Source organism: Protopterus annectens, chromosome 1.part1, assembly GCF_019279795.1.
Source record: "Protopterus annectens isolate FY-2018-M chromosome 1.part1, PAN1.0, whole genome shotgun sequence".
NCBI lineage: Eukaryota > Metazoa > Chordata > Ceratodontiformes > Protopteridae > Protopterus > Protopterus annectens.
The window spans coordinates 639,209,716-639,236,239 of NC_056726.1; the positions used below are offsets into that span (position 1 = coordinate 639,209,716).

At 39.2% G+C, this 26,524-nt stretch overlaps 1 protein-coding gene across 1 annotated transcript in view; it reads right to left on the bottom strand.

Moving 5' to 3' along the window:
* The window catches only part of ITGA1 (integrin subunit alpha 1), a 2,125,719-nt gene that overhangs the window by 1,209,277 nt on the left and 889,918 nt on the right, over positions 1-26,524 (bottom strand). The window contains exons 6-7 of the mRNA XM_044077325.1: positions 25,708-25,835; positions 25,322-25,470 (exon numbers count right to left, since the gene is read on the bottom strand). Coding sequence (XP_043933260.1) covers positions 25,322-25,470; positions 25,708-25,835 — 277 coding nt within the window. The remainder of the gene's footprint in view (positions 1-25,321; positions 25,471-25,707; positions 25,836-26,524) is intronic.

Below are 26,524 nucleotides of genomic sequence, written 5' to 3' on the forward strand. Positions count from 1 at the left end.
ACCTATTTTATCATGATTTGATAAGGGAGTGTGGATCACAGATGGCCTTCTCATATTTGGCTACACTGCTAAAAACTACCAGTTCAGTTAATGATGAAGGAGAGGAAGAAAGGAAGAAGCATGCCTGAGGACTCCTCTGACCAGTACAGAAGATTTATTAGATAATGCCAAAGTATGCTCATACATGGTCTGATTCTCTACAGCCATGATACTGGCCAACATACAGTCCAACCTATAGCACTAGATAATGTCAAATATCTGCCTAAGAAATAAGACAAGGCCACAGATGACTGAAAAGAACACCACAATATCCTTTACTGTCTCACACATCAAGAAACGCCTGTTCTGAGGGGAATCCTACATGTCTTGTACACACATACAGCAAAATGATAAAACAGAAAGTTTCACTGAGGAGAATTTCATCTTGCCTAAGTACCTGCTGAAGTCAGAAATATCTAGTATAGGTGTCCACTGCCTTATAAAGGGAGTCATGTTCTGAAAGAAGGATGATTTGATGTTTTTGGAACTGACTTCGACTTAGCATGCACAAAAAATATTTTCTTGGATGTTTTGGAATCGGCTGTGGATGTGTTCTTTTATGTTTTTAGGAAAAAAGTGGATTTAAAATGTACAAAAATGATCTTATTTACACCATTTTCAGAACACCCTAAGCACAAGTCATCCACTCACTTGCTGTCCAGTTGCATACATAATTGAGATCAGAGATACACAGCAAGCCACAGTCTATTCTGTCACACAGTGGGTATAAGGCAGAGAAACTAATCTTGGAAGGAGTATAATCCCATTGCAGAAAATTCACACAAACACACACACACACACACACACACACACACACACACACACACACACACACACACACACACACACACACACACACACACACAAATAGACTGCACACACATCTATAGGCAATTAGGAAGACTAGCAATTAATTTTTAACACCTTTACTGAATTATCATTTATGACACAGGCAAACATACCTTTATATAAAAGAAAAGAAATCATTGCAAGCATCATACATCACATATCATATATTTTATGTATAATTATTATCAATCCAACATTACATAAATGGCTCATTTCCTACCTTTCCTTAAACCTCATTCCTCCCCCAAAACATTATTCTGCGTGTACTAGTTCCACAACCTCCATTTTTTCTATGTAATTTGTTCTTAACATTTTCTAAAGATCCCACTTCCAGTTCTTTTATCTCTGTTACAATATTCATTACTTCAAATACGCTTGGTTTAGAGTTTGATTTCCATTTTGTAGTAACTGCCTTTTTGGCAGCCACCAGAAGTAAACTTGACAAGACCTTACTACATCTAAACAATTCAGATCCGGCATCTCACCTCAAAAAATTTTTTCCTTACTTATACGCATGTGCTCACCCAATGTTTCTGACAGTGTACTCTTTAGGGAATTTTTAGAGTCTGCCAAATCATTGCACTCTCAAAACAGTTCCCAGTTGCCTATTTATTCCCCATCACACATCCAACATTTGCCAGCTACCTCAGGAAAAATTCTTTGGAGTCTGCTTGGGGTATATTTGGGAGCCATACATATGTCCACCCATTGTTTCCTTCCTTTTCATTGTGAATTGCTTATCCAATCTCTCTTCCCAATCTTTTCTAACTGCTTCTGATTGATTCCTATAGCTATTGTTCAGTATTTTATATACCCTACTAATTATCTCTTTTTAAGAGTAACTTCTGGTCTATATTCAACTAAAATCTCTATCAGAGCAGGTCTCTCACTTAGGATTCTCCTACCCCTTTCTCTTTGCTTATACTCTTATATCAGTCCCTGACAGGCAAGGTCATCTTTAACTTCCAGTCCAAATGTCTTCTTGGCCTGTTCCCTTTCTATTAGCTTTCCTTCTCTATTTCTCCTGATACCTTAGCCCCTTTGTTAGTTTTCTCCAATTAATTCCATTCCCCTCTTGCCTATACTCTGTACCTCTAATTGCAGTCATCCCTATTGTCAGAATCTGCTTTTTCTATTCTTATGTTGGCTTATTTCTTAGGATACTTTCTGCTATTTTATGAATATAATATTCTGTATGTCTTTTATTCTTCTTAAAGATCTGCATCCAAAATCCCACTCTCCTTATTTTTTGAAACCCCTGCTTCTTTGTCATCCCTTTCCACATTGAATTGTAGCCTTCTGCTTTTGTTGTGCATATGGGTCTTAATGGTGTAACTCTAAATATGTCTTCAAATAAGGTAATCCTGAATAATCTTGTTCTATTGGAAAATCTTTGGCATATTTTTGAGATATGGGGGGAACTAGATTACGTTGCAAAAAGCCACACTAACACAAGAAGGGCATGCAGAGTCTGCAATTTCAGCTGTTAACCAAACTGGTGCTAAGCATTGTGAGAGCTGCCATTGTGGTGATGTGAGGTATTACCAGTTATGCTAGGAGAAGTATGGCAGTGGATGTGTAACATATGCCAGCATAGTTAGCTGGAGTTTTGTAAAAAAGTATATGTCATTTGTACATCAAACTGATTTGTACAGATGTTTGTGTTGAAAAATGTATTTGTAAAGTTGCTCGTGTTAAAAATGTACCAAGAGTGTGCCCTGCTGGACAGAAAAGAAATATTCATGTATGTCAGACTGTACTAGTATAACTGATTAAATGTATATATTGCAACATGGGATACTGGAAGAGAAGAGGTTAAACTCATCCCCAGCTAACTTTAAAAAAAAATATCCTGAAATTAAATTACCTGGTTTAGGCAATAAAGATTGTATCTTCCAGTTCTGATTGCAGCCAGACAATGTCTGTAAAAACAAGGACTGGGAATCCTGCTATAGTGTCCTTAGCATTGAACTAATTGCTACCCTGGAAAGGTGGAAGTGTTGAAATGGTTTTATGGCTTCCAGATGCTATAACACATCTTAGCAAAGTTTTATCTGTGAGTATGGTAACACATATAGGTGAGATTCTAGTTCAGTTTCTAGTAAAGGGGGGGAGTATGGGAACCAGAAGTCAGATGACCAGATGTATGTAATTGTTCTGTAATACAGGATTGAAATGACGTTTTAATACTAGATGAGACAAAGCAGTCTGTTTTTGAGATGAGACAGAGCAGTCTGTTTTTGAAACCTGACAGAGAAGGATCACTCATCTACTTCATCTTGTCTTGATTTAGTAAGTAACCAGGGAATAGTAATTATTTAGATCAGTTAGGAAAATATAGTGTGATTAGTTAAGTACTGTTTTTCTGTATCTGTGTGAATGCATTCATCTGTGTTATTTTTAATATTTCCTGTGATTGAAACTCTGGTGTTTATTGTAAATAAATAATTAGTATTTTCATGTTCTTTTATTATTTAGTATTAAACATATTTAAACTTTTCATTGTGGCTGGTCTTTTAGAGAATAATTTAATCTTTGAAATTACTCATATTTATTTGGTGGCACTGTGACCGCCTCCTGAAAACCTTGCTATTTGGTCAACATTACTATTTGTATTAGTATTAATTTTATTCAGTATAATTGGGTGCCCTTGTAAGACCCTTAGAGTAGCTGGCTTTCGAGTGTTCTGGTGGTGGTGGAACTAACTTATAGTATGGGCATAACTGGTAAAATTGTGCCAGCCTTTCCCAGGTGTGTGTGTGTGTGTGTAAGTGTGTATGTGTGTGTGTGTGTGTGTGTGTGTGTGTGTGTGTGTGTGTGTGTGTGTATGAAAATCAAATCTCAAAAAGCATGTGTGTCAGCTACTTGGAGCAGGGGCACACAGTGCTGGTTTCATAGAGAGAGTGGTGGAGAACTTGACCTGGGAAAATCAGCTGAAGACTCAGCTCCATAGCTGTGCCATTGGAGAGTCTTACTGGGGGCTTCTGCCTAGAAAATTCAATTAACTGCCAGAAAAGTTAACTGTAACTTTTATGTTTGCATACATTTTACCATGTAAACCACCAACCCTTAGCTTCCAAATCCTTTGACATAGCATCACTTTAGAAAGAAACCCAACAGAAAAGGGGATATTTCTGAATTTAGCAATACATTTTCTGTCTAAAGATGACTTCTTAGCCAGGAATGCCTTCTCTTTGCAGTAGAACTGCAATCTAGAACTAAAAGGGTGCAATATAAGCATTTTAAAATATGCATATGAAATTTGAAGCTGCAACTAACAAATTAACAACTTTTGGTTTATTGCCTTCAAAAACTGTCTTAGTTACAGGAGTCTGATAACTTCATTCCACTATTTTATTGTAGAAAAAAAATGTGAATTTCGGAACACAGCATCTAAGGAAAGTACAGTTGTGTAAGATGAACTTACCATAACAGTAGATGCAAATAAGTTTGCATAACAAACGCAGATCGCAAACATGTAAAATGTTGCAAACTGTCCAACTGTCCAAATGTGTCATATTGATCACTGCTGCAGATGCCTTACCTATATGGGCTATATCCTGCCAAGGATATAACAGTCAGCCAACTTCCAAAGCATAAGGGTACCTTCCATATACCCAAACTGTCAAGCAGTTCAAGATGAGCTAACTAAAACACACATTTGGGCAAAAATCCCTTCAGAGCTTTCTTGACAGCAGAGAGACAGTAAGACTGAGCTGTGAAAAGACAATGCTAGGAATAACATAAAATAAATGTCCACACCCTGGCACAGAAAACACAGCAAAAAAAAACAATGGAGGTGGAGGGAAGGAGCAGCTACTGCAGCAGTGATCATTCAAACATCTACTGTTATGATAAATTCAACTACACTATATTCTTCATATTGATCACTGCTGCAGTAGCCTTAGCTATATGGATAGATTACCATAGCTAACTATACTTGGGAGGTGGAAGGAGAAGGGTCCAGGAGCCTCTGGAGAATGGTCCTAGCAAAGCATGATCTAGACTTAGAGAAGGAATCCAGCTTATAGTGCCTTGTAAAAGTATGCATTGAGGACCAAGTAGCAGCTCCTGGAATACTTTTATAATCCAACCTTTTCCAAAAGGTCATAGATGAAGTTAAGGCCTTGGTAGAGTGGACCTTGACCTTGCCTGGTATAAATTTGTAATGGGGAATATAATAAAGGGTAATAGCCTTAGACAAACATTTGAAAATAGTTTGTTTTGACACAGTTGTCCCTTCGTCTTACCTTCACAAGAAATGAACTATTTATCTGAAGATCTGAAAGATTTAGTTCTGTCAAGATAGTACCTGAGTTGTCTGTGAACGTCCAATGCATGGAGTACCTTTTCTCCCTCATTTTTATGTTCAGGGAAGAAAACTGGGAGATGGCTAGATTGCCTTAAAGTAAAATCAGATACCACTTTAGACATAAAAGAAGGATTAGCTCTCAAAGAAATGCTCTGTCTATGAAAAATAAGGTAGTGTTGACTCACTAAAAGGGCTTGCAACTCAGGTACCCTTCTTGAAGAGGTCAGAGCAATCAGTAAAACTGTATTCCATGCTGAGAACCTCAAGTCAACCTAATTAGCTGGTTCAAATAGAGCAAGAGTTACAGTGGATATAAAAAGTTTACACACCCCTGTTAAAATTCCAGGTTTTTATGATATAAAAAAATGACACCACAATAAATCATTTCAAAACTTTTTCCATCTTTAATGTGACCTATAGCCTGTACAATTCAACTGAAAAACAAATCTGTTAGGGGAAAAAATATAAAATAAGCTGGTTGCATAAGTGTGCACACCCTTAAACTAATACTTTGTTGAAGCACCTTTTGATTTAATTACAGCATTCAGTTTTGCTGGGTAGACACCTGCCATCAATTAAAGAGACTCTGATTAACCCCAAATAAAGTTCAGCTGTCGTAGTAGGATTTTCCTGACATTTACTCAGTTGCCTGCTACAGCAAAAGCCATGGTTCACAGACAGCTTACAAAGCATCAAAGGGATCTCATTGTTGAAAGGTACCTGTCAGGAGAAGGGTACAAAAACATTTCTACTGCATTGGCTATACCATGTAACACAGTTAAGGCAGTCATCAAAAAATGGAGAAAATATGGGACAACAGTGATGTTGTAAAGAACTGGACGTCCCTCCAAAACTGATGAAAAGACAAGACAAAAGCTGGTCAGGGAAGATGCCAAGATACCTGTAGCAACACTGAAGGAGCTGCAGGAATTTCTGGCAAGTACTGGTTGTGTACTACAGTTGACAACAATCTCTCGTATTCTCCATATGTCTGGGCTATGGGGTAGGGTTGCAAGACAGAAGCCTTTTCTTACACAGAAAAACATTCAGGCCCGGCTAAAATTTGCAAAACAATACATCAAGTCTTCCAGAAGCACGTGGGAAGATGTGTTATGGTCTGATGAGACCAAGGTTGAACTTTTTGGCCACAATTCCAAAAGGTATGTTTGGCACAAAAACAACACTTCGCATTAACAAAAGAACACCATCCCCACGGTGAAGCATGGTGTTGGCAGTATCATGCTTTGGGATTGCTTTTCTTCAGCTGGAACTGGGGCTTTAGCAAAGGTGGAGAGAATTATGAACAGTTCCAAATACCAGTCACATTTGGCCCAAAACCTTCAGGCATCTGCTAGAAAGTTGAAGATGAAGAGGAATTTCACCTTTCAACATGACAATGATCCCAAGCATACATCCAAATCAACAAAAGAATGGCTTCGGCAGAGGAAAATTAAAGTTTTGGAATGACCCAGCCATTGTGCAGACCTAAATCCAATAAGAAATCTGTAGACAAATCTGATTTGGAGCACTTTTGCAAGGAAGAGTGGGCAAATATATCCAAGTTAAGATGTGCCATGCTAACTCCTACCCAAGAAGACTGAATGTTGTAATTAAATCAAAAGGTGCTTCAACAAAGTATTAGTTTAAGGGTGTGTGCACTTATGCAACCAGCTACTTGTATGCTTTTTATTTTTTATATTTTTTTCCCCTAACAGATTTGTTTGTTTTAAAATTGAATTGTACAGGTTATAGGTCATATTAAAGGTGGGAAAAGTTTTGAAATGATTTATTGTGGTCTCATTTTTTTATATCACAAAACCTCGGCATTTTAACAGGGGTGTGTAAACTTGTTATATCCACTGTAGCTCCCTAACACAAAGTTATGATCCCAAGGGTAGTTGACCAGTTTACTTGGAGGCCTCTTATGTAAAACCCCTTTCAAGAACATTTTGACATAAAACTGCCTTGAAAGTGTAGGATCCATGGACAGATGTGATGAAATGGCTGATAAATAGTGCCTTTTTAGGCAAGGTTCAAATGACAAATTCACCACCGTAACATGAATAGGCAAGCAAAAACTGAGGGTGATGCTACTCAATGCTAGAAGTCTAAAATCTCAAAATGCACTCACTCGCGGCACTCCTTAAAATGGAGAACATCGATATCTGTGCAGTGACTGAGACCTGGTTCAAGGCTCCAGAGAGCACCCCTGCACTACCAGGCTATAACTCATACCACACTTTTCGGCCATGTAACCTGGACCGGAACACCAAAGGCGGAGGTGTGTCCATATTCATTAAGAATATCCACACCTCCAGGCTAGTTGCTCAGCATAATGCAGCCAAGGTTATCCAAGTGCAACTAACTCTTGGCAAAACTGCACTCCAAATTGTAGCTTGCTACAGATCACCCACCATGCCCCAGGATTCCCACTTCTCTTTTCTTGATGTACTGGAAAATATTAGGGTTCAACCAAACACCCTAATAATGGGCGATTTCAACTACCCCACCATTAACTGGGAAAACTACTCATGTACCAACTCCTTCGCTCAACGCTTTCTGGAATTCATAAACTCCAATGCCCTAGATCAACTTATCCACACCCCCACCAGGGGCAACAATATCCTAGATCTAGTCATTACCAACATGCGTGACCGGTGTTTCACACCTGAAGTCAACGCCTCATTGGTCTGATCCGACCATAGGATAATTACCCTAGATTTCCACATCCTGCCTCCACCCCCCATTAAGGAAACCATGGTAAAAACTTTCTCCAAAGCCAACTTCATGCTTCTTAAGACAGAAGTGGTGAACTTCATTACACCCATGCAGATGGACAATACAGTTATGACTACAGAATCCTACACAATTGCACTTTATAAGCACTTACATGAGTGCATGGATCGTGCTATTCCAAACAGAACCAAGACGCTATCCTCCAAAAAAAGGAAGCCAATCTGGTGGTCCCCTGCCATAAACAAACTGTACAACAGAAGGAAGAAACTGTTGCAAAAGGGAGGAAGATCCCATGAGTGGAAGAGCTCCCTGGGCAGCCTCAGTAAGAAGCTGCGATCCCTGATAAAATTCTCCAAAGCTAGTTACAAAAACAAAATTGCCACTGATTCTAAAGACAACCACAAAGCATTCTATAGCTATGTCAAGAATCTCAATGGCAACACTCAGATCTGCTCTGAGTTACAGCACAATGGCACTAAATATACAGACCCAACTGATATTGCCAACATCCTGGCAGATAGGTTCAGTGCTAACTTTACCCCCCTCTCACCCCCTAAAGAGCCCATCTCTATACTAGAAGAATGCAAAGTTCCTGTAATCATGGCTGCACAGGTACAAACCACACTCTCCAAAGCCAAGAACACAGCATCCATGGGACCAGACAACATCCCAGGCTGCGTTCTACATGAACTACAGAATGAACTGGCACCCCACCTAAGTACCATGTTCAATCATAGCCTCACTTCAGGCTTTGTGCCTGCTGAATGGCATACAGCAACGGTTATCCCACTCCACAAGGGGGGAGCCACCATGGACCCCGGGAACTACCGCCCCATTAGCCTGATGAGCCTGGTCTGCAAGGCCATGGAACATATTATCATGGAACTTATAAACAAAGACACTGGTAATCTCCAAACTCTGGAACCCACCCAGTTTGTGCTTGTAAAAGGCAGATCATGTCTCCTAAACCTGATAAACTTCTTTGAAGCAGTCACCAAAGCCGTAGACAAGGGTAAGGTGGTTTACACAGCCTATCTAGATCTTGCCAAGGCTTTCAATACCATCCCCCACTCTGGAATTATAGATAAACTCCCTAAACTAGGTATAGATCCCTATGCCACAAGATGGGTTTCCAACTGGCTCACTGACAGAACCCACACTGTGAAAGTAGCAGACTCCAAATCCAACTTCAGACCAGTGATAAGTGGAATACCACAGGGTTCAGTCTTGGGTCCTCTCCTGTTTGGTATCTTCTTCTCTGAAGTACAGGCTAACACAGAAGGTCTTTGGCTAACGAAGTTCGCAGATGACTGCAAACTAGGAGCCATAATCGAAACTCCTAATGATGTGGACATCCTACAAAAGGGCCTCACTGAGACAGATGCCTGGTGTCAAAGCGATGGCCTCAAAATCAATGCCAAAAAGTGCATTGTCATCCCCTTTGGTAAAAACTCTGTACCCATGAACTACAACATAGGCAGTAGTATACTTAACACCGAAAGTGTGATAAGAGACCTTGGGACACAGGTGGACAGTAGTCTCTCCTTTGATAATCACATTGCCACAGTATTCAGGAAATCCTTCTACGTGGCACACCTCATCACAAAATGTTTCTCATCCAGAAAAAAAGAGGTCATTGTTCCCCTCTACTCATCACTCATTAGACCCATTATAGAGTACAACGCCCCTTTTGGTATGTACCTCACAAGACATCTACAACAACTGGAAAGGCTGCAGAAATACCTCACAAAGAGGATTACTGGCCTCAAACAGATGCCCTACACAGACCGTCTCAAAAAACTCCAGCTTTACTCTGTCGCATATCAACTACTCAGAGGTGATCTCTACTAACATACAAAGCTATGTCAAACCCAGAGCTGTTGGACATGCTCCACTTAAAGAAATCCCAATCCCTCCGAGCTACACGCTCTAGGAACCTAAACCTTGTCACCACAATAAACGGAACATGCCAGAGGGATAGATTCCTGTCCCAGAGACTTCCCAAACTCTGGAATAAACTACCTATCTATATCAAACAAAGCTCCTGATTAGCACTCTTCAAGAAAAATCTTGATGATTGAATGGGTAATAGGAAATTCACCCAGAGGATCACCTCTGTGGCTCTGCTCGACAGTGGCACAGGAAAATAATTTTCTTGGGTGGCAAAACCCAGGGTAGCTTTTTGCCTGGGCTCATATAGGCCCCAGGGCCGATAGCCTAGTACCTACCTATGAACCTATGAAATGATCATTGATAAAGGAATAAGAAAGGCCACAGGATGGTAACTACCACAAATATTGTAAAACCAGAAAACAACTAGTCCTAAATGGGTGCTGGTTATCTCATTTCAACCAGCTAGAACACCCTTTCCATTTGCTAATATGTGATTTTTTAGCAGCAGGTCTACTCGCGTCTATTAGTACCTGCTGCACATCCTCAGAAAACAGGTGCTGAAAATGAATTAAGACCCTGTCATCCAGGCAGTCAGTTCAAGATAAATGATGTTGAGGTGTATCAAATGCCCCTGTTCTTGTGTGAGCAGATCCATTCTGTGAAGAACCTTTGATAATTGCTCCTGGCCATTTCCAAAGGAAGTTAAACAGTTGCTTGGGCCAAAAGGGATTCACCACAATGTTCTTGGGGGTTTCATTTTTCTTGTCAAGGATGGCTTCAGATGCAAGCAAAATCTGTTCAGGTTAAGCTAAAGGTATTATTACTCAATGATAGGAGGCTCAACAAGAAACTGCACTCCCTGGAAGCACTCATCACCCTGGAGAATGCTGATGTCTGTGCAGTCACTGAAAAATGGTTCAAAGCCATGGAAAGCACTCTATGGCAGTGAATGGCTATAATGCCTTTCATACATTCCAGTCACCCACTGCACATGAAAGGGCAAAAGGCAGAGGTGTATCTATCTACATAAAGGATAACCACACCTCAAGACTGGTCAACCAATATGACATGCTGGAGCTACTCAATGTCCAACTAGCCATGGGAAAAATCCATTATCATATCCTTGCTATCTACAAGTCACCCATCATGAAACAGGAAACCCATACATCATACCTGAAGTTACTTGAATCACTCACCATTCAGCCCAATACCATACTCATGGGTGATTTTAACTACCACTGCATTAAATGGGAAGCATATACATTTGCTAACATGCAGACCCAAAGATTTCTAGACTTTGTTAATGCAAATATGTTTGACCAGCTAGTCTGCACTCCCACTAGGGGTACAAATGTTATAGACCTGGTATTCACAAATATGGAAGAGTGCTGCACCCCACCAGGATTGATGTCCTCACTGGTTAGATCATATCACAAAGCAGTCTCCCTCAAAATAAATATAAAACTAGATGTCGCTATTAACCCCAAAACCTTTAAAAGCTTTTCTAAGGAAAGCTACCTCCTATTAAGTAATGGCATAGCTAGTTTCCCCCAAACCAGAAAACACTAAAGCCTACACAAAAGCCCTATATGACCACATAAACAACTGTGCACAAATGGCAGTACCAGATCAAAATAAGCCTGGGTCAAGATGCAAAAACAAGCCACCTAGGTGGACTCCTGATAGAAATTGCACGTACCACAAAAGAAAATCCTGGCTAGAAGTAAGAGACAGTGTGCACAGCAGAGCAAAAAATCAGTTAGTCTAAACGAGAAAATCAGGGAACCAGTCAAGTCTTCAGAAACAAATCTTGAGGCAAAAATAGCCTCCCAAGCTAAGGAAAACCATAAGGCATTTTTCAGTAATGTCTGCAATCTTAAGGGCAACACCCAGTATTATGTGGAATTAGCCGTACATGGCATAACCTTTACTCAGTCAGAAGAAGTAGCGAATCTGCTAGCCAATAAATTCAGCTCAAATTTCACCTTCCCATTACCACTCTCACCCATTTCTCTACCAGTTATCACCAAAGAACAGGTTGCCACTGTACTCTGAAGCTAAAAATATGGCTTCAATGGGTCCTGACAATATCCCAAGATGTCTCTTAAATAGCTTGAAATTGGGCCTATCAGGCCCACTAGGATCTCCATTTAACCACAGCCTCTGGACTGGCTGTGGAGTGAAGGACAGCATCATTCATATTTCTGCATAAACGGGAGCCTCCAACTAACCCAGGAAATTACAGACACATATGCTTGACTAGCCTTATATGAAAGGTAATGGAAAGAATAATTATGGACCTGATAAATAATGACATAGGAAACCTTCAAACAGTGGACCCAACCGGATTTGGGTTTGTCAAGGGCTGGTCATGCTTACTAAATTTGGTGGACTTCTTTGAGGATGTCACTAGGGCCATGGATGAAGGTAAAACAGTGCATATTGCCTACCTTGACCTGGACAAGACATTTGACAAAATTCCCCTCTCAGGTATTATAGATAAAGTCACAAAACTGGGTATTACAACACCAGATGGATAGCCAAATGACTCACAGACAGGATCACAGGATCATAGGATCATAGGAGGTTAATAGGCTATCGACCTACAAGTATTTCAAGCCTAGCTGCTTCATCCCAATGTAATACCAATGATAGTCTAGTCAATACCCAGGACTATATTTATTAATGACTACCCATGTCCAGGAGGGTTGTGAGTGATATCCCTGGAAAGAATATACGGTGCCCCATCTACTCATCCAGGTTCCTTTTGAACAGTGTCATAGAGGTGCTCTGTTTCACATGAATTGGCAGTCTATTCCAAAGATGCTGCAGTTGCTGGGAGACAAACCTGTCTCTACAGCATGTCCTATTCAAGTCGCAGGCTATATTTAGGTTACTGGAACAGGTGCCTCTAGTCCCATTTGATTTATGGATGTTTAGCAAATTCATTAGGTTTGGGTTGGAGATTGCTTTGTAAGCCAAGCATAAGTCTCCCCCTAAGAGGTCTATACAATGCTGAGTATAGTGACAGGGACTTTATTTGGTCTGTGTAAGGCACATGCTGGAGTCCCTTGATCTTTGTTAGAAACCTCTGAGGTTTCTCCAATTGCTGCAGATATTTTGTATAGTACTTGCCAAAAGGGGCATTATACTCAGTTATGGGCCTGATTAGTGATGAGTATAGAGGAGTTATAACCTCCTTTGCCCTATAGGTGATGTCTTTGCTAATCAAGTGTGCTATGTAGAAAGCCTTCCTTTCATCTTATTGCAAAGGGTTTACATTCAGTTTGCTAAGTTTATTAGTAATGCCTGAGTGTGAGATTGTGTTGAAGGCCTTGGTCAAGTTAAGGTATGTTGTGTGTACAGATCTGCCCTCATCAATGGCCCTGGTCACATTTTCAAAGAAATCCACCAGGTTTAACAGGCAGGATCTGCCCTTGATAAAGCCAAACTGGGTCAGATCCAAGGTTTGGAGGTTGCCTATGTCTTTATTTATGAGGTCCATGATGATACATTCCAAAGCTTTACAGGTAAGGCTGGTCAGACTTATGAGTCTATAATTCTCCTGGTCTGTTGCTAAGCCACCTTTGTGGAGGGGAATAACAACAGGACACAAGCTGTTGTTAAAGTGGATGATTCCAGATCCAGCAAAAGGCCATTTATTAGTCGTGTGCCACAGGGCTTAGTGCTAGGACTACTCCTGTTTGTAAAATACTTCTCTAAAGTCAAGACAACTGTAGAAGGCCTCTGGCTGACAAAGTGGGGGCAGTCACTGAATTCCCCAATAATGTAGATATCCTTCACAAAGGTCTGACTCAAATGATTGGTGTCTGGGTCATGGTCTAAAACTTCATGCAATAAAATGCATAATCATACCCTTTGCGAAGACAAATACCACTGCAAATGGCAACATTAATAGCTCATCCCTAAGAATGGACTCAGAAGTGAGAGATCTAGGTACACAGATAGATAGATAGTAGTCTGAACTTTGCCATGTGTCCACACGGTGAGGAAGTCCTATGTGTTATCCAGATCAAAGGAAGCTATTGTCTCACTGTACTTGGCCCCCATCAGACCAATAATTGAGTACAATGCATCTTTTTGCATGTACTTGACTAGCCACCTACAACAGTTGGAGTATCAGAGGTTCCTCACAAAGAAAATAGAGGGTGTAAACAATATGCCCTATGCGGGTAGACTGAAAGCCCTATCCTGTTACTCAGTCACCTACTGACTATTAAGGGGTGACCCATGCCTAACCTACAAGGCACTCATAAATCCAGCCCTGATGGAAGTGTTGCAAATTTGCAAGGCTAACAGCAGAGGGATCTAAATCTGGTCTGTGATTCGAACAAAACATGTTGGAGAGACATATGTGTCCCAGAGGTTGCCCCTTCTCTGGAATAGGCTTCCTAATTACATTAAGGACAGCCCTTTCCTGGTCTCAAATGCAGTTTGGATCAATGGACAGGGAATCATGAATTCACTCCTGGGGTAGTGCCCCTGTCCCTTATGCACACTGGCAGTCTGTAAAATACTCAGAGGTGCAGGCACAAACCTAAGCCATCTTCTTGACCATAGGGATAATAAATTGGTAAATTTCAGGTAATATTGGTTAGGCTTGTAAGGGCTCTTAAGCCATTAGCCTAGTAATCTCCTATGATACCTATGAACCTTCTGAATCTTCAGAAATACCATGGATATTACTGGAAAGTGTGGAAAGGCATACAGGAACATTCCTATCCAAAGAAAAGAAAAGAAAAAAACATTTGTCTTCCAGGCTTTCTTGCAAAGAATCCTGGAACAGAATCTTGCCAGATGATTATTCAAAGAGAAGGCAAAAAGGTCTACTTGAGGAACTCCCCACAGATTGGTCAAATCTTGTAAGACTCCCTGATCTGGTTTCTATTCTTTGGAAACCTCTTTGGTAGATTTGAGGAAAGAAACATCAGTTTGGCAGTAAAGCTACCCACTGATGAGAAGGATGCAGTACTTAGCCTCAGCACAGAGGAGGTAAGAAGAGAGCTAAGGAAAGTGAACCCCAGGAAGGATGTTGGCCCAGGCAACATACTGGGCAAGGTGTTAAAAGGATATGCTGATCAACTATGCAGAGTGCTCAAGGAAATATTTAACACCTCTCTTGCCATGGCAAAAGTGCCCTCATGCTACAAGGAAACTAACATCATCCCACTACCTAAGAAAACCACTCCCCTTCAGCCCAACTGTTATGAAATGTTTTGAGCAGCTGATTAAAAATCATATTTCATCATGCCTACCTCCTGATCATGACCCTCTGCAGTTTGAGTACAAAGCTAACTGATCCACGGCTGATGACATATCAGTAGCCCTACACATCTCCCTTGAACATTTAGAGGGCAAAGACAACTATGTAAGGATCAAACCACCACAGCTAAAAGGAGCTGTCTTTAATAGCAAACAAAAAAAAAAAAAAAAAATGAGTAAGCGTTTTCACGATGCTCAGAAAGCCTTTACTCATTTTTTTATTTGTTATTAAAGACAGTTCCTTTTAGCTGTGATGGTTTGGTTCTTTTCCCAATTTTTAAGTTTGTTATAATTTTGTGGAGCTATACCTTTGTCCCAGCTCTTGGATTTATTTTGTCTTGAAGTATGTGAGGATGCTGTTCATAGACTTCATCTCTGCATTTAATATGGTGGCACCAATGCAGCTGATGCAAAAACTGGTACATTTAGGGATCAGTAAACATCTCTGTAACTGGATCCTGGATTTCCTGATTGAGAGACCACAGAGGATGTGTTCAGTTAAGAACACATCAAAGTGCATCACGATTAACCCAGAGGTTCCACAGGGATGCGTTCTCAACCTACTGTTATTCACCATCCTGACCCGTGACTGCTATGCTAAGCACAAGTTCAATCATATCATCAAGTTTGCTGATGACACCACAGTTGTGATGCTCATCACAAATGAGGATGAAAGGGCTTACAGAGAGGAGGTGATATCTCTGATCAGTTGGTACAAGGGGAATAACCTTAACCTGAATATAAGCAAGACCAAAGAGATTATCATCGACTTCAGGAAAAGAAGAACAGACCACCCAGTGCTCAGGATCAGTGGTAAGAGTGTGGTGAGGGATAAGAGTATGAAATTCCTGGGTGTACACATATCGAGAGAGTCTCTCGTGGTTAGTAAACACCAGCCAACTGGTCAAGAAAGTGCATCAATGCCTCTACTTTTTAAGAAGGCTGTAAAAAGCTAAGCTTCCTCCTCATATTCTCTTCACCTTCTATACAGGTGCAATAGAGGATTTACATTCATATCGTCCATCACACATGATCGACCGGCCACATAACCGAACCATTTCAGCGAAACCAAAACCGTGAAATGTTCCAAATATTGAAATAATGTCGAATTCGACATTTCCAGCCGTGCCACACCTCCACACCAGTGCTACCATTGGTCAAAAAGGGGGTGAGGTTTTGCAGTTCGGTTATGTGAAATTCGACTTCGGAGACGTTCGCACTTTGGTTTTCACGGAAGCGGTTTCACCCATAGTAGGATCGACAATATGAAGGTAAACTGCAATGGAGAGCATCCTCACCTGCAACTTCACAATGTGGATTGGAAGCTGCACAGTTATAGAAAGGAAGGCACTACAAAGAGTGGTAAGGGTTGCAGAGAAGGTAACAGGTTCCAGTCTTCCACTGATACAACAGCTTTATTCTGCAAGAAGCATCTGAAAGGCCAGCAAAATAATACATGATGCCATGCATCCTGTGCATGGACTGTTTAAGCATCTGGTATTGGGCAGGGGATATAGCAGCATCTTCTGTGGGACTACAAGATTCAGTAACAGTTTCTATCCTACAGTGATTAGACTTCTGAACTCAGGCACTAGTCACAAGGGTCTGGACACATAATAAGTCAATTTTTATTTGTGCAATGTATACCTACATATATTCCTAGTAAGTGCAATATTTACTTATTATATCCATAGTCAGTATTATTTAACTCACTCAAGTGCAATGTTAGACAAATAACTTAGGCATTGATCAATCTGTAGTGTGCTTTGTTTTCCTTTAAATAGGGTAGTTAATTTAACTCAGGGGAGGGTATTCTTCTTGTATGTGAGTGTTGGTAAATGTCTCTGCTCTTTCTTGCATGGATTGGGAGTAGTATTGTATTTCCTAGTTATGTTTATGCCTCTACTTGTATGTGTTGTTTCACTTTCCTTTGTAATCTCAAGAATTGAGCTGATGCACAAAATTTCATTTAGGCTACATGTGTGTAGTTCTAAATGACAATAACATTTACTCTGACTTTGACTTGATTATTCATGAGGGTCTGCCCTGGTCCTGGTCAGCTTGTCTGCCACATAGTTTTACTCTTATATAATGTAGGATGCCTGTGGAGTGAGATTGTGTTGTAAAGCTATATCACAAGCTAACATGGCTAGTCTGCAAAGGGGATATGACCTGGAGCTCCCTTGCTTGTTGATGTACCACAAGACTGTGGTATTGTCTGAAACCACTTTGAATAGGTCCCAGGGGCCAAAGAAGGTTCAGAGAGTTGAATGCCTTAATCAGGGCATGAATTTCCAAGATATTTATGCACTTGTCTGCCCTTGATTTCCAACACCCCTGCACTTTTCATCCCTCCTGAAACTGTCCCCCATACAAAATTTGAAGCATCTGTGGTGACTAACTGCTTTGGAGCAAGGAGGGAGAAGAGGAGACCTGGACTTAAGGATATCTGTTGTCCTCACCAAAAGATTTCTCTTCTGACAAACCCCAACACTGGAATTTGAAAAGATAAAGGCTGTTGCTGATGTCCAAAGAGATTTCAGATACCATTTTCTCATGTGGAGTCTTGCCAGGGCTATCATGAGAATCATAGATACCATGAGACCTAAAGTCCTGAGGCGTTCCCTCAGAATGACCGAAGTCTTAGTGGAAAACCTTAGAAACAACTTTAAATAAGGCTATATTTTTTCCTGTAGCAGAAAAGCTCTTTGAATTGAAGTGTCTAGTTGATATCTCAGAAACATAATTCTGTGTGAAGGAGTCAAGAAAGACTTTTGACTGTTCTCTTGGCATTCCAGTTTGTGTAAGAGATCTCACATCTAAGAAAGAGATTCCTGAACCAATGAAAAATACTCTGCAAAGATAAGAAAGTTGTCTAAATATGGAAAAAATTGGATACCATGTCACCTGCAGTGAGCTATAACTGGAGCTAGACACTTTGTAGACTCTCCTGGTGCACTGGAAAGTCCAAAGGTTAAGGCAGAGAGCTAATAATGTGATCCAGACATACAAAACTTTAAGAAGCGTCTAAAGTCTGGATGAGTAGGGATGTGATGATAAACATTCTATAGGTCTAGTGTTACCAGGAAACTTGAAAGAGGAACAAAGTGGTAACAAGTTGTGAAGTGACATAATTTTGAATTAGGACACTATTGCAAAGGGGTTTAGGAAAGAAAGATCCAGAACTGGTCTTTATACAGTAAGCGCTACTGCTGGTGGCAAAACTCTTGCATTTTCTAAACTATTGCTGCTTTCACTTTCATACTCACAGTGAGTGTGGAAGAATGGATGTGCAGAAATACATCAGAAGGGCTTAGGCTCTGACCAGGTGCAATGGTAGAAAAGCAATAGATTTGTGATATTAAATATAGCCAAGTGATGCTGCCTAAATGGCAGCCGTGCCCTACCAACAATAATCGCTTGATGTCAGTGACCCTTTCTAATGACACAACAGAAGGAATATTTACATATGGTTTATTTACTTATTTAAGGTAAAATGATTACAATTAAGCATGTAAATAATTAAAAGAACAAATGAAAAGCAAGTGATTAAAGCAAAGTATTGAAAAGTACAGTGACCGTAATACAGATCTTGACTGTTTAAAATGAGACTAATGGAGGAATTAATAAACTTGGCATATACTAAGCACCTGTGTTCTTCCCTAATGATGTAATACCAAAGAAGGGGGGCTTGTAAAAGGATGTAAGAAGGTGATGACAGTGGCTCTTCCTAATGGCTCAACATAGTGGAAAATTGTACCCGGGTTATGTTTCACCAATCATTTGATGTGAACATGTATCCACATGCTTTTCGTTTGCTTCTTCTAGAACTAGATTTCTTTTTCTGTTGCATTTCTCCTTTTACCATGTCAGTTTCTCATTTTCTCTCTCTCCTTTTTTTCTTAAGGAATTTATAATATTTGTACCAACCTGATTACAGTCTGTCTCCTTGAGTTTCCATTTTTTTTGGGCTCCTATCACGTAGTCGAACTTTTACAAGTTCGAACCACATATGGTCGAGATCATACGTTCGAATTTGTAAAAGTTCGAGCATGTGAATGGAAATCTCCATAAGCAGAGGTTTCCATTCACTTCAATGTGGTGCGATCTCGGAGTTGGTATATTTAAGTAGCGGGGGTGTGGGGAGCAGCCCCCCACATGGGGGGGTGCAGGGGGGCTTGCCCCCTGCTTACAACACTTTATTGTTTTGTCTGTTTTTTTACTTTTTTTTACGTAGTCAAAGTTCTGTAACTGCGAACATAATGGTTCGACCATTAGGTGTTCGGAGTTACAGAACTTCGACTATCTGATATAGACCCTCTTTTTCTGCTCCCTCAGTTCTGAAAGTAGCTACAAATGCTATGCAATACTGAAAGAAATAACCACAGACATACACATTTTAAAAATAAGGAAATTAAAGCTTTTTTTACCATAAAAAGATGTCTGTTTCTTGACTTGCTTCCTGACTTGAATTGAAAGTGCAGGATATCTAATGCATAGCTTTCCTTCTCTGTATGCTTACTGAGTTTTAAGCTATAGCTTCCCTTTAGGCAGTAAGCTGTTCTATAGAAACATGGCATTGCAGAATATCAACACTGATTCACACTTAATTCTGTGTTCTGTTCACTAAAAGAGGCACCTCTCGCACACCCCATTCTATATGTCCTCCTCAACTTGCCTGCTATTGGCATTAGTTTGATACTCAGCTCCATGGATGTAACAGACTGTAATTAAGTAAGGAAAAGACATTGAAGTGATTTTACAGAACTCAGGCTTTTTTTTAAATTTATTTATTTGTACTTGTAATATTTCCGGTGTGATTCACATTGTCGTGTGCTCATCTTGCCCAGCGTTTGAACCTATGAACCTATACGACTGGATGGGAGATAAAAAATTCACCCCGGGATCATATCAGTCACCATGCTAGACAGGGGTCCAGGGAATAAATACCGTAGGAAGAAATAGCCATGGAATTGTTATGGCTAGGTTTGTATAAGTCCTAGGGCCGATAGCCTAGTACAAACCTATGAACCTATATTGGCATGACAAATAATAAGATAACAGACAGAATTTATCAACACCTTTATTGTATTAAAACTAAGAAATTGAATAATAATGGACTTTGTGAAAACTTTAATTCTTGTTTTTTGTGTGTGTGTGTTGGAGAAAGTAAGTAAAATGGGGTGGAAGATGATTGGGATAATAATAATTTGCTTAACAGGGAATTATATTGGCAATGTTTTTAGGAGATTATTATTCACCTCGTACTGGCCAGTATATTTTTATTAGCAGTTTAAAAAATTAAACATAAATCTTTAAGATAATTCTTATTGGTGAGAATTAAGTTATGTGGTTTTAAAGGGAAGTTTTTGACCTTTGTTGTTTGTTAGTTCTGATGAAGTATAAGTAAAGAAATAAAAAGTATAAGTAAAGTCCAGATGAAAGCACTTAACTTTTTGTATTAAAGTCTTTGTTTTACCAGGAAGAAATGGATTGTTTTTTATATTGTTTTATATCTCTCTGCTCTGACCCTTGTGGAGCTAGTTTTTCATTATTTTATTTATTTGTTAACCAGGTAAATTCATTTAGAGGTAATGAAGGGACGCTGTCTGGTTAAGTGATTTGCTCAGATTTACACAGCAAGCAAGCAGAGTTTGAAGGAATCAAACCCAGGAATTCAAGAAGCAGCTTGCTAAAAACTCATAACCTTAATCCTCGGCAGTGACTGCCAGAATCCTCTATGCTCACTATCAGGACTGATAATCAATAAACTCTTTATCATGGAGAGATCTCTCAAACAAGGCAGTGTTCCCATCTATAGGGATCTCAGATGTATCCATCTGACTGGATGAGATCATATGGTTAGTTAATGGGATCTTTAAACCAGCCTGCAGATCACTCAAACATTTTTATCTGAAGTATGCAAACTGGCTAGTAGACCTACAGTTATGTTTACACTCCTGAGGTCAATTTCTCCTATCACAAAAAGCTTATGAGAAAGTTGCAGTACTTACTTGTGGCTGTTTCTTGGTAAGGGTGCAAGGCTGATTTATTTGATTTTAGTAAACTCCTGCCCTTGATTTCAAAGACATGACCAATGACTTGCATTATCGACCCATCAAGCTTGTTTGATCACTGTTTTTTGGAAGGACTGAGTTCAAAGTTCTATCACATTGTGACTACTTCTCTGAGTCATGATTCTCTAAACCTTTTGTTTCATACATTTGTTCGCAAGGTACGTCCAGTGAAAGTGCCTCTTTTCAGGAGTGTCCCTGGAGCACTGTCTGTTCAAGCGACTAGTTGAGAGTCACAGAATTAGCAAATGGAGGTGGAAGGAATCACATCCTGTAACTCTGACTACAGGAAACAGCTTGTTAACAGCTCAGGCCTTAGTGTTCTGTATTGTCAGATAGTTAGCACAGATGACTCTAGCAAACTGTTCATATTTTCACACTTTTCTTCATGTATTCATAACTGACATACATATTACTGAGGAAGATATGAAAGGTACTTATGAGAGACAGAAAAACAACCGGTCACTGTCCATGCATCACAGTGGAGATGTTAGTTGTTTAGTAGCCACAATGAAAATAGTCATTATTTTCATACTTCAAATTACTATCATCAAAATTAATTGACCTGCAAATCATAGCATGGTAACGGTTGAAACTTTAGATGTTGTTGTCTTTCGGCTTTTCCCGGTTAGGGGTCGCCACAACGGAACTCCGGTCCGCTAATGATTGGCAGTAGATTTTCACGAACGCCAAGGTTCCAGCTTGACGTTCAGCTTTCAACGAAGGCACGCCCCTTTACGCATGTCTTTCGAACGCCCACCCAACCACGGGGATGACATGCAGACGCCACACAGAAGCCACTCCCTGCACTCCAGCGCAGAATCGAACGGGAGAACCTCTTGCTGTGAGGCAACAATGCTACCGCTGGCGGTTGAAACTTTAGATGATGATTGAAAAATAACCCTGACACCTGCACTCCAACTGTTGCACTTTGTGAAATAGTGAGTGATGGTTACATTGTTCATTGTAAATATATATATATATATATATATATATATATATATATATATATATATATATATATAAAATTTTCAAATCTGAGTTTAGAACAGAGCTGTTTGTAGTTAAGTTGTAACTCTCACTGAAAAAAAAGTACTGCTGATCCTACAAGTGTAGTTGGCAGTGTTTCCAAGCCATGGCGTGTTTATGAAAATGCATACAAACATATAAACCTGGATATTTTGTGTTACAATAATGATGAAAAGAAATTTGGAGGTATTTGCTATGATCACTGTAAAGAAAAGATTGTACTGTACAGGATACTGATGTGAATGATAATATGCATCTGAAGTTTGAAAACACTTAATGCCATAACTATCTGTGTGAATTTCTTTGGGATATGGTGTCATTAATAGGAAGCTGCTTGACAGATAAAGACAGAAAAGAAGATAAACTTCTCAGACTGATGCTCAGATTAGACAATGATATGAAGGGATAATTATAAACTCTCCTCACCTGTAATGGCCACTAAAAGATCAGGTGTCATGGATAATCCGTGGAGGCATTTGCAGGAAAAGAATCTCCTCTTTAAGGATAAAGTACTTATTAACGGAGATTTCATTATGAGAGGGGATCTGAGAATCATCAGGTATTATTGCATTTTTCTTCTTTAAAAATGAGTGTAAAAATTTTAAATAAATTATCTTTTTTGAGACTTTAACACTAGAAACTAACATACAAAAAATGACACACACAAGAAAATAGACTGTGATATTATCCTCAGAGAATTTAAATAAGTCTGCTCAAGATACTGTTAATGTGGTGAGGTAAGCTGCAGACATACAAATAAATTCAACAAGACATGTTGATGGCAACACTCAATTAACAAGATAAGAAAAGCTCCTTAACTCTATCTGTTAGGTTAATACCCTCCCTCCCATCATTGAAAATCATACTGAAAGACTTCCTAGCTAAAATCTGGCTCTGTTCTTGCTCAATACCAATATAAACTACACCTTAAATGTGAATAAATACGTATTCATTCCTTACATCTCTTTAATCTCCCTTATTCACACAATTCATTACCTCTATCGGTTACTCTCTCTCCTGGCCTTCTCTCTAAATATATCATAAGCCTACTTTTTACTCACTTCATGCTGCAATTCCTCATTCTATTACACTAACTTACCTTTAATTTCTGTATAGACTGGCTAAATTTTTTTCTAACTATTCAATCATTGCCATATAACTTCTATCTATTCTTAGTCAACCTTTTCATATTATGTCTAATTTGGTACAATTATTTAAACTGTAGTTATTGTTTGTATTATTTTTAAAGACTGTAAATGTATTGTTCTTAAAATATTTTGCAATATTTTGGAGCTTTTCTCCCAAGGGATCTGCTGAAAATGGGATTCTACCCAATGGGATGTTCCTGGTAATCAAATGTCAATAAATACACACACACATGCACACACACACACACACACACACACACACACATGCACACACACACACATATATATATATATATATATATATATATATATATATATATATATATATATATATATATATATAGTCTGACTGGATACATGTCCATTTTCAGTGGAGGTTCGGGGAGAAAAGCTCCAATATATATATATGTGTGTGTGTGTGTGCGTATGTGTGTGTGTGTGTGTGTGTGTGTGTGTGTGTGTGTGTGTGTGTGTGTGTGTGTGTGTGTGTGTATACTGTGTGTGTGTGTGTGTGTGTGTGTGTGTGTGTGTGTGTGTGTGTGTGTGTGTGTGTGTGTGTATATCTGTGTGTGTGTGTGTGTGTGTGTGTGTGTGTGTGTGTGTGTGTGTGTGTGTGTGTGTGTGTGTGTGTGTGTGTGTGTGTGTATATATGTGTGTGTGTGTGTGTGTGTGTGTGTGTGTGTGTGTGTACATGTGTGTGTGTGTACATGTGTGTGTGTGTGTGTGTGTGTACATGTGTGTGTGTGTGTGTGTGTACATGTGTGTGTGTGTGTACATGTGTGTGTGTGTGTGTGTGTGTGTGTGTGTGTCTTCACCATCACAGATTCATGGTTCTGCAAACTGATTAAATACATTTCCACAAACATGTATTTTAGTAAAACTGAAGTGGAAGTCTATCTCTACAATTTATAAGAGTTTGACTGTTATACTGATATGACAGGGAGATTTCTGAAGTAGTTTAACAGAATAAGGAGCTAGAGGAGCAACATTGTAAAGAGACAGTAAATTAAAATGAGTTTCATACATTGTTGATCAATGACATGAACATGTAAACAGAATGGAGTTATAGTAAGTTAATACAAGTTTCTCATAGCACCTTTTTGGCTTATATATGTGCTTACATGCTAAGAGCCTTTGGCATATTGAGTAGACTAACACAGAATAAGAATAATGTAACTTGTGAGCAGCTACAGTCAGATTTAAAACATTAATCTAGAGATGAGGAGATGAAAACAGCAATGAAAGTAATGCTTCTGATTCAAGCTACAGCAAGCAGAAGTGTAAGCAGACTCCAGCTGCTCGTCATCTAATAAGAAGTGCATTCATATACAGAGTACCCCCCAATGCTTCTTGTATTGTGAAGGGGCAAAAACAAGTAGAGAAGCATTTAGCAGATGAGCACCCTCCTGTGACTACTTTTAAGTGCTATGCTTTCTGTATTGTGAAGGGGCAGAAGCAGCTGTAGAAGTACAAATATATAGATGCACACTCTCCATAATGCAGTAAACTGACTTGAGCAGTTATTAGCAACCATGTGAAGATAATATATCTTTCACAAATGAATACTTTGTCACTCATTTTTCACCAAACACTTTTTAAACACCACTCAGTATTCAGTGCTTTCGTGGTGCAGTGGTAGCATTGTTGCCTCACAGCAAGAGGCTCTCCCGTTTGATTCTCGGCTTGGGTTGGGAGTGCTTTCTGTGTGGTGTCTGCATGTTCTCCCCATGGTCAAGTGGGCGCTTGAAAGACATGCGTTGAATGGGTGTGCCTTCGTTGAAGGTTGGGCGTGGGGCTGGCAACTCAACACCATAAAAAACAACTGCCAATCATTAGCGGACCGGAGTTCTGCTGTGGCGACCCCTAACTGGGAAAAGCCAAAAGACAAACAACATCCTCTAGATAACACACATGCTATTGCAAAAGCAAATCTTGTAAAATCTACATATTACTCTTACCTTGCAGTTTCAATTCCATGTGCAGTTAAAGTCCGTTCTCCTCCTCTTTGTTTAATCTCCCCAGCTGCCTCACGGACTTTCTCTGTAGTTTTATAGTCACTGAGATTAAATTCATGGACAACATGAACACCATACTGCACGATGCCCACCTGAAAAAGGTGAAAAACAAGTCAGCAATATTAATCAATTTACAAATTCAAAAAAATCAGAAGAAAATGTGGGAACTATTTCAAATAAATGGAATGGCTTGTGTATTATCACAGGTGTCATTAAAGATTATGGTGTTAGTGATGATGTTTGGAAGAGAAAACTAATGTTTTTTCTATCTTAAAACAATCTATTTAGAATTGTAACAGATCAAAGGAGAAGTAATTCAACACTCTTACCTGATTTTGACCAGGACCAACATCTATGTTGGACAATAGGTTCTTCAAGAATTTATTCACTTCTGTCCATGGGTAGATACTATAGGAGCCATCAAGAACGATTACAACATCAAGCTGTGTTTTACACTCTGCACAGAAAAACACATTTGTTGGAAATTAATTTACAAATGTCATACATAGGGATTTGTTGACATGCAGATGTAGACTTGACAGTAAATGGCTTACTGCACAATACATGGAGAAGTTTTTGCATTAGTGTGAGGTATAATCCTTTTAATCCTCCCAAATTCAGTGCCAACATATACTAAAGGCTTCAGATGGGTTTTGGGCCATTTTCAGTGTAGGTTTACACAGAAAACTATATTAATATAACTAATAATATAATAATATAATTATAATTATATGTTATATATGTATATAATATATTAATATATACTATATATTATATTAATATAATTATATCTATATCTATATATATATATATATATATATATATATATATATATATATATAAAATAACATAATTATTATAATAATTAATAAAAATTACAAAACGTTATTACGTGAGAAAGTAAGGAAAATGAATTCAGTAATGAATGCAGTACGATCATGTAGTTTGTGTGAAATCCAATACGATGCAAAATTCATGTGGAAACATCAGAGAATGGAAATGACATGCAATGATTTAAATACCACCTTTGCAATAATATCCATGAAAACAATGTACAAAGAATGCATAGAGCACTGGGATAAGAAAAAAAAGGTGAAATCAAAATATACGAACTGTGCCGATAACCAGAGGGGAGACGGAAGACAA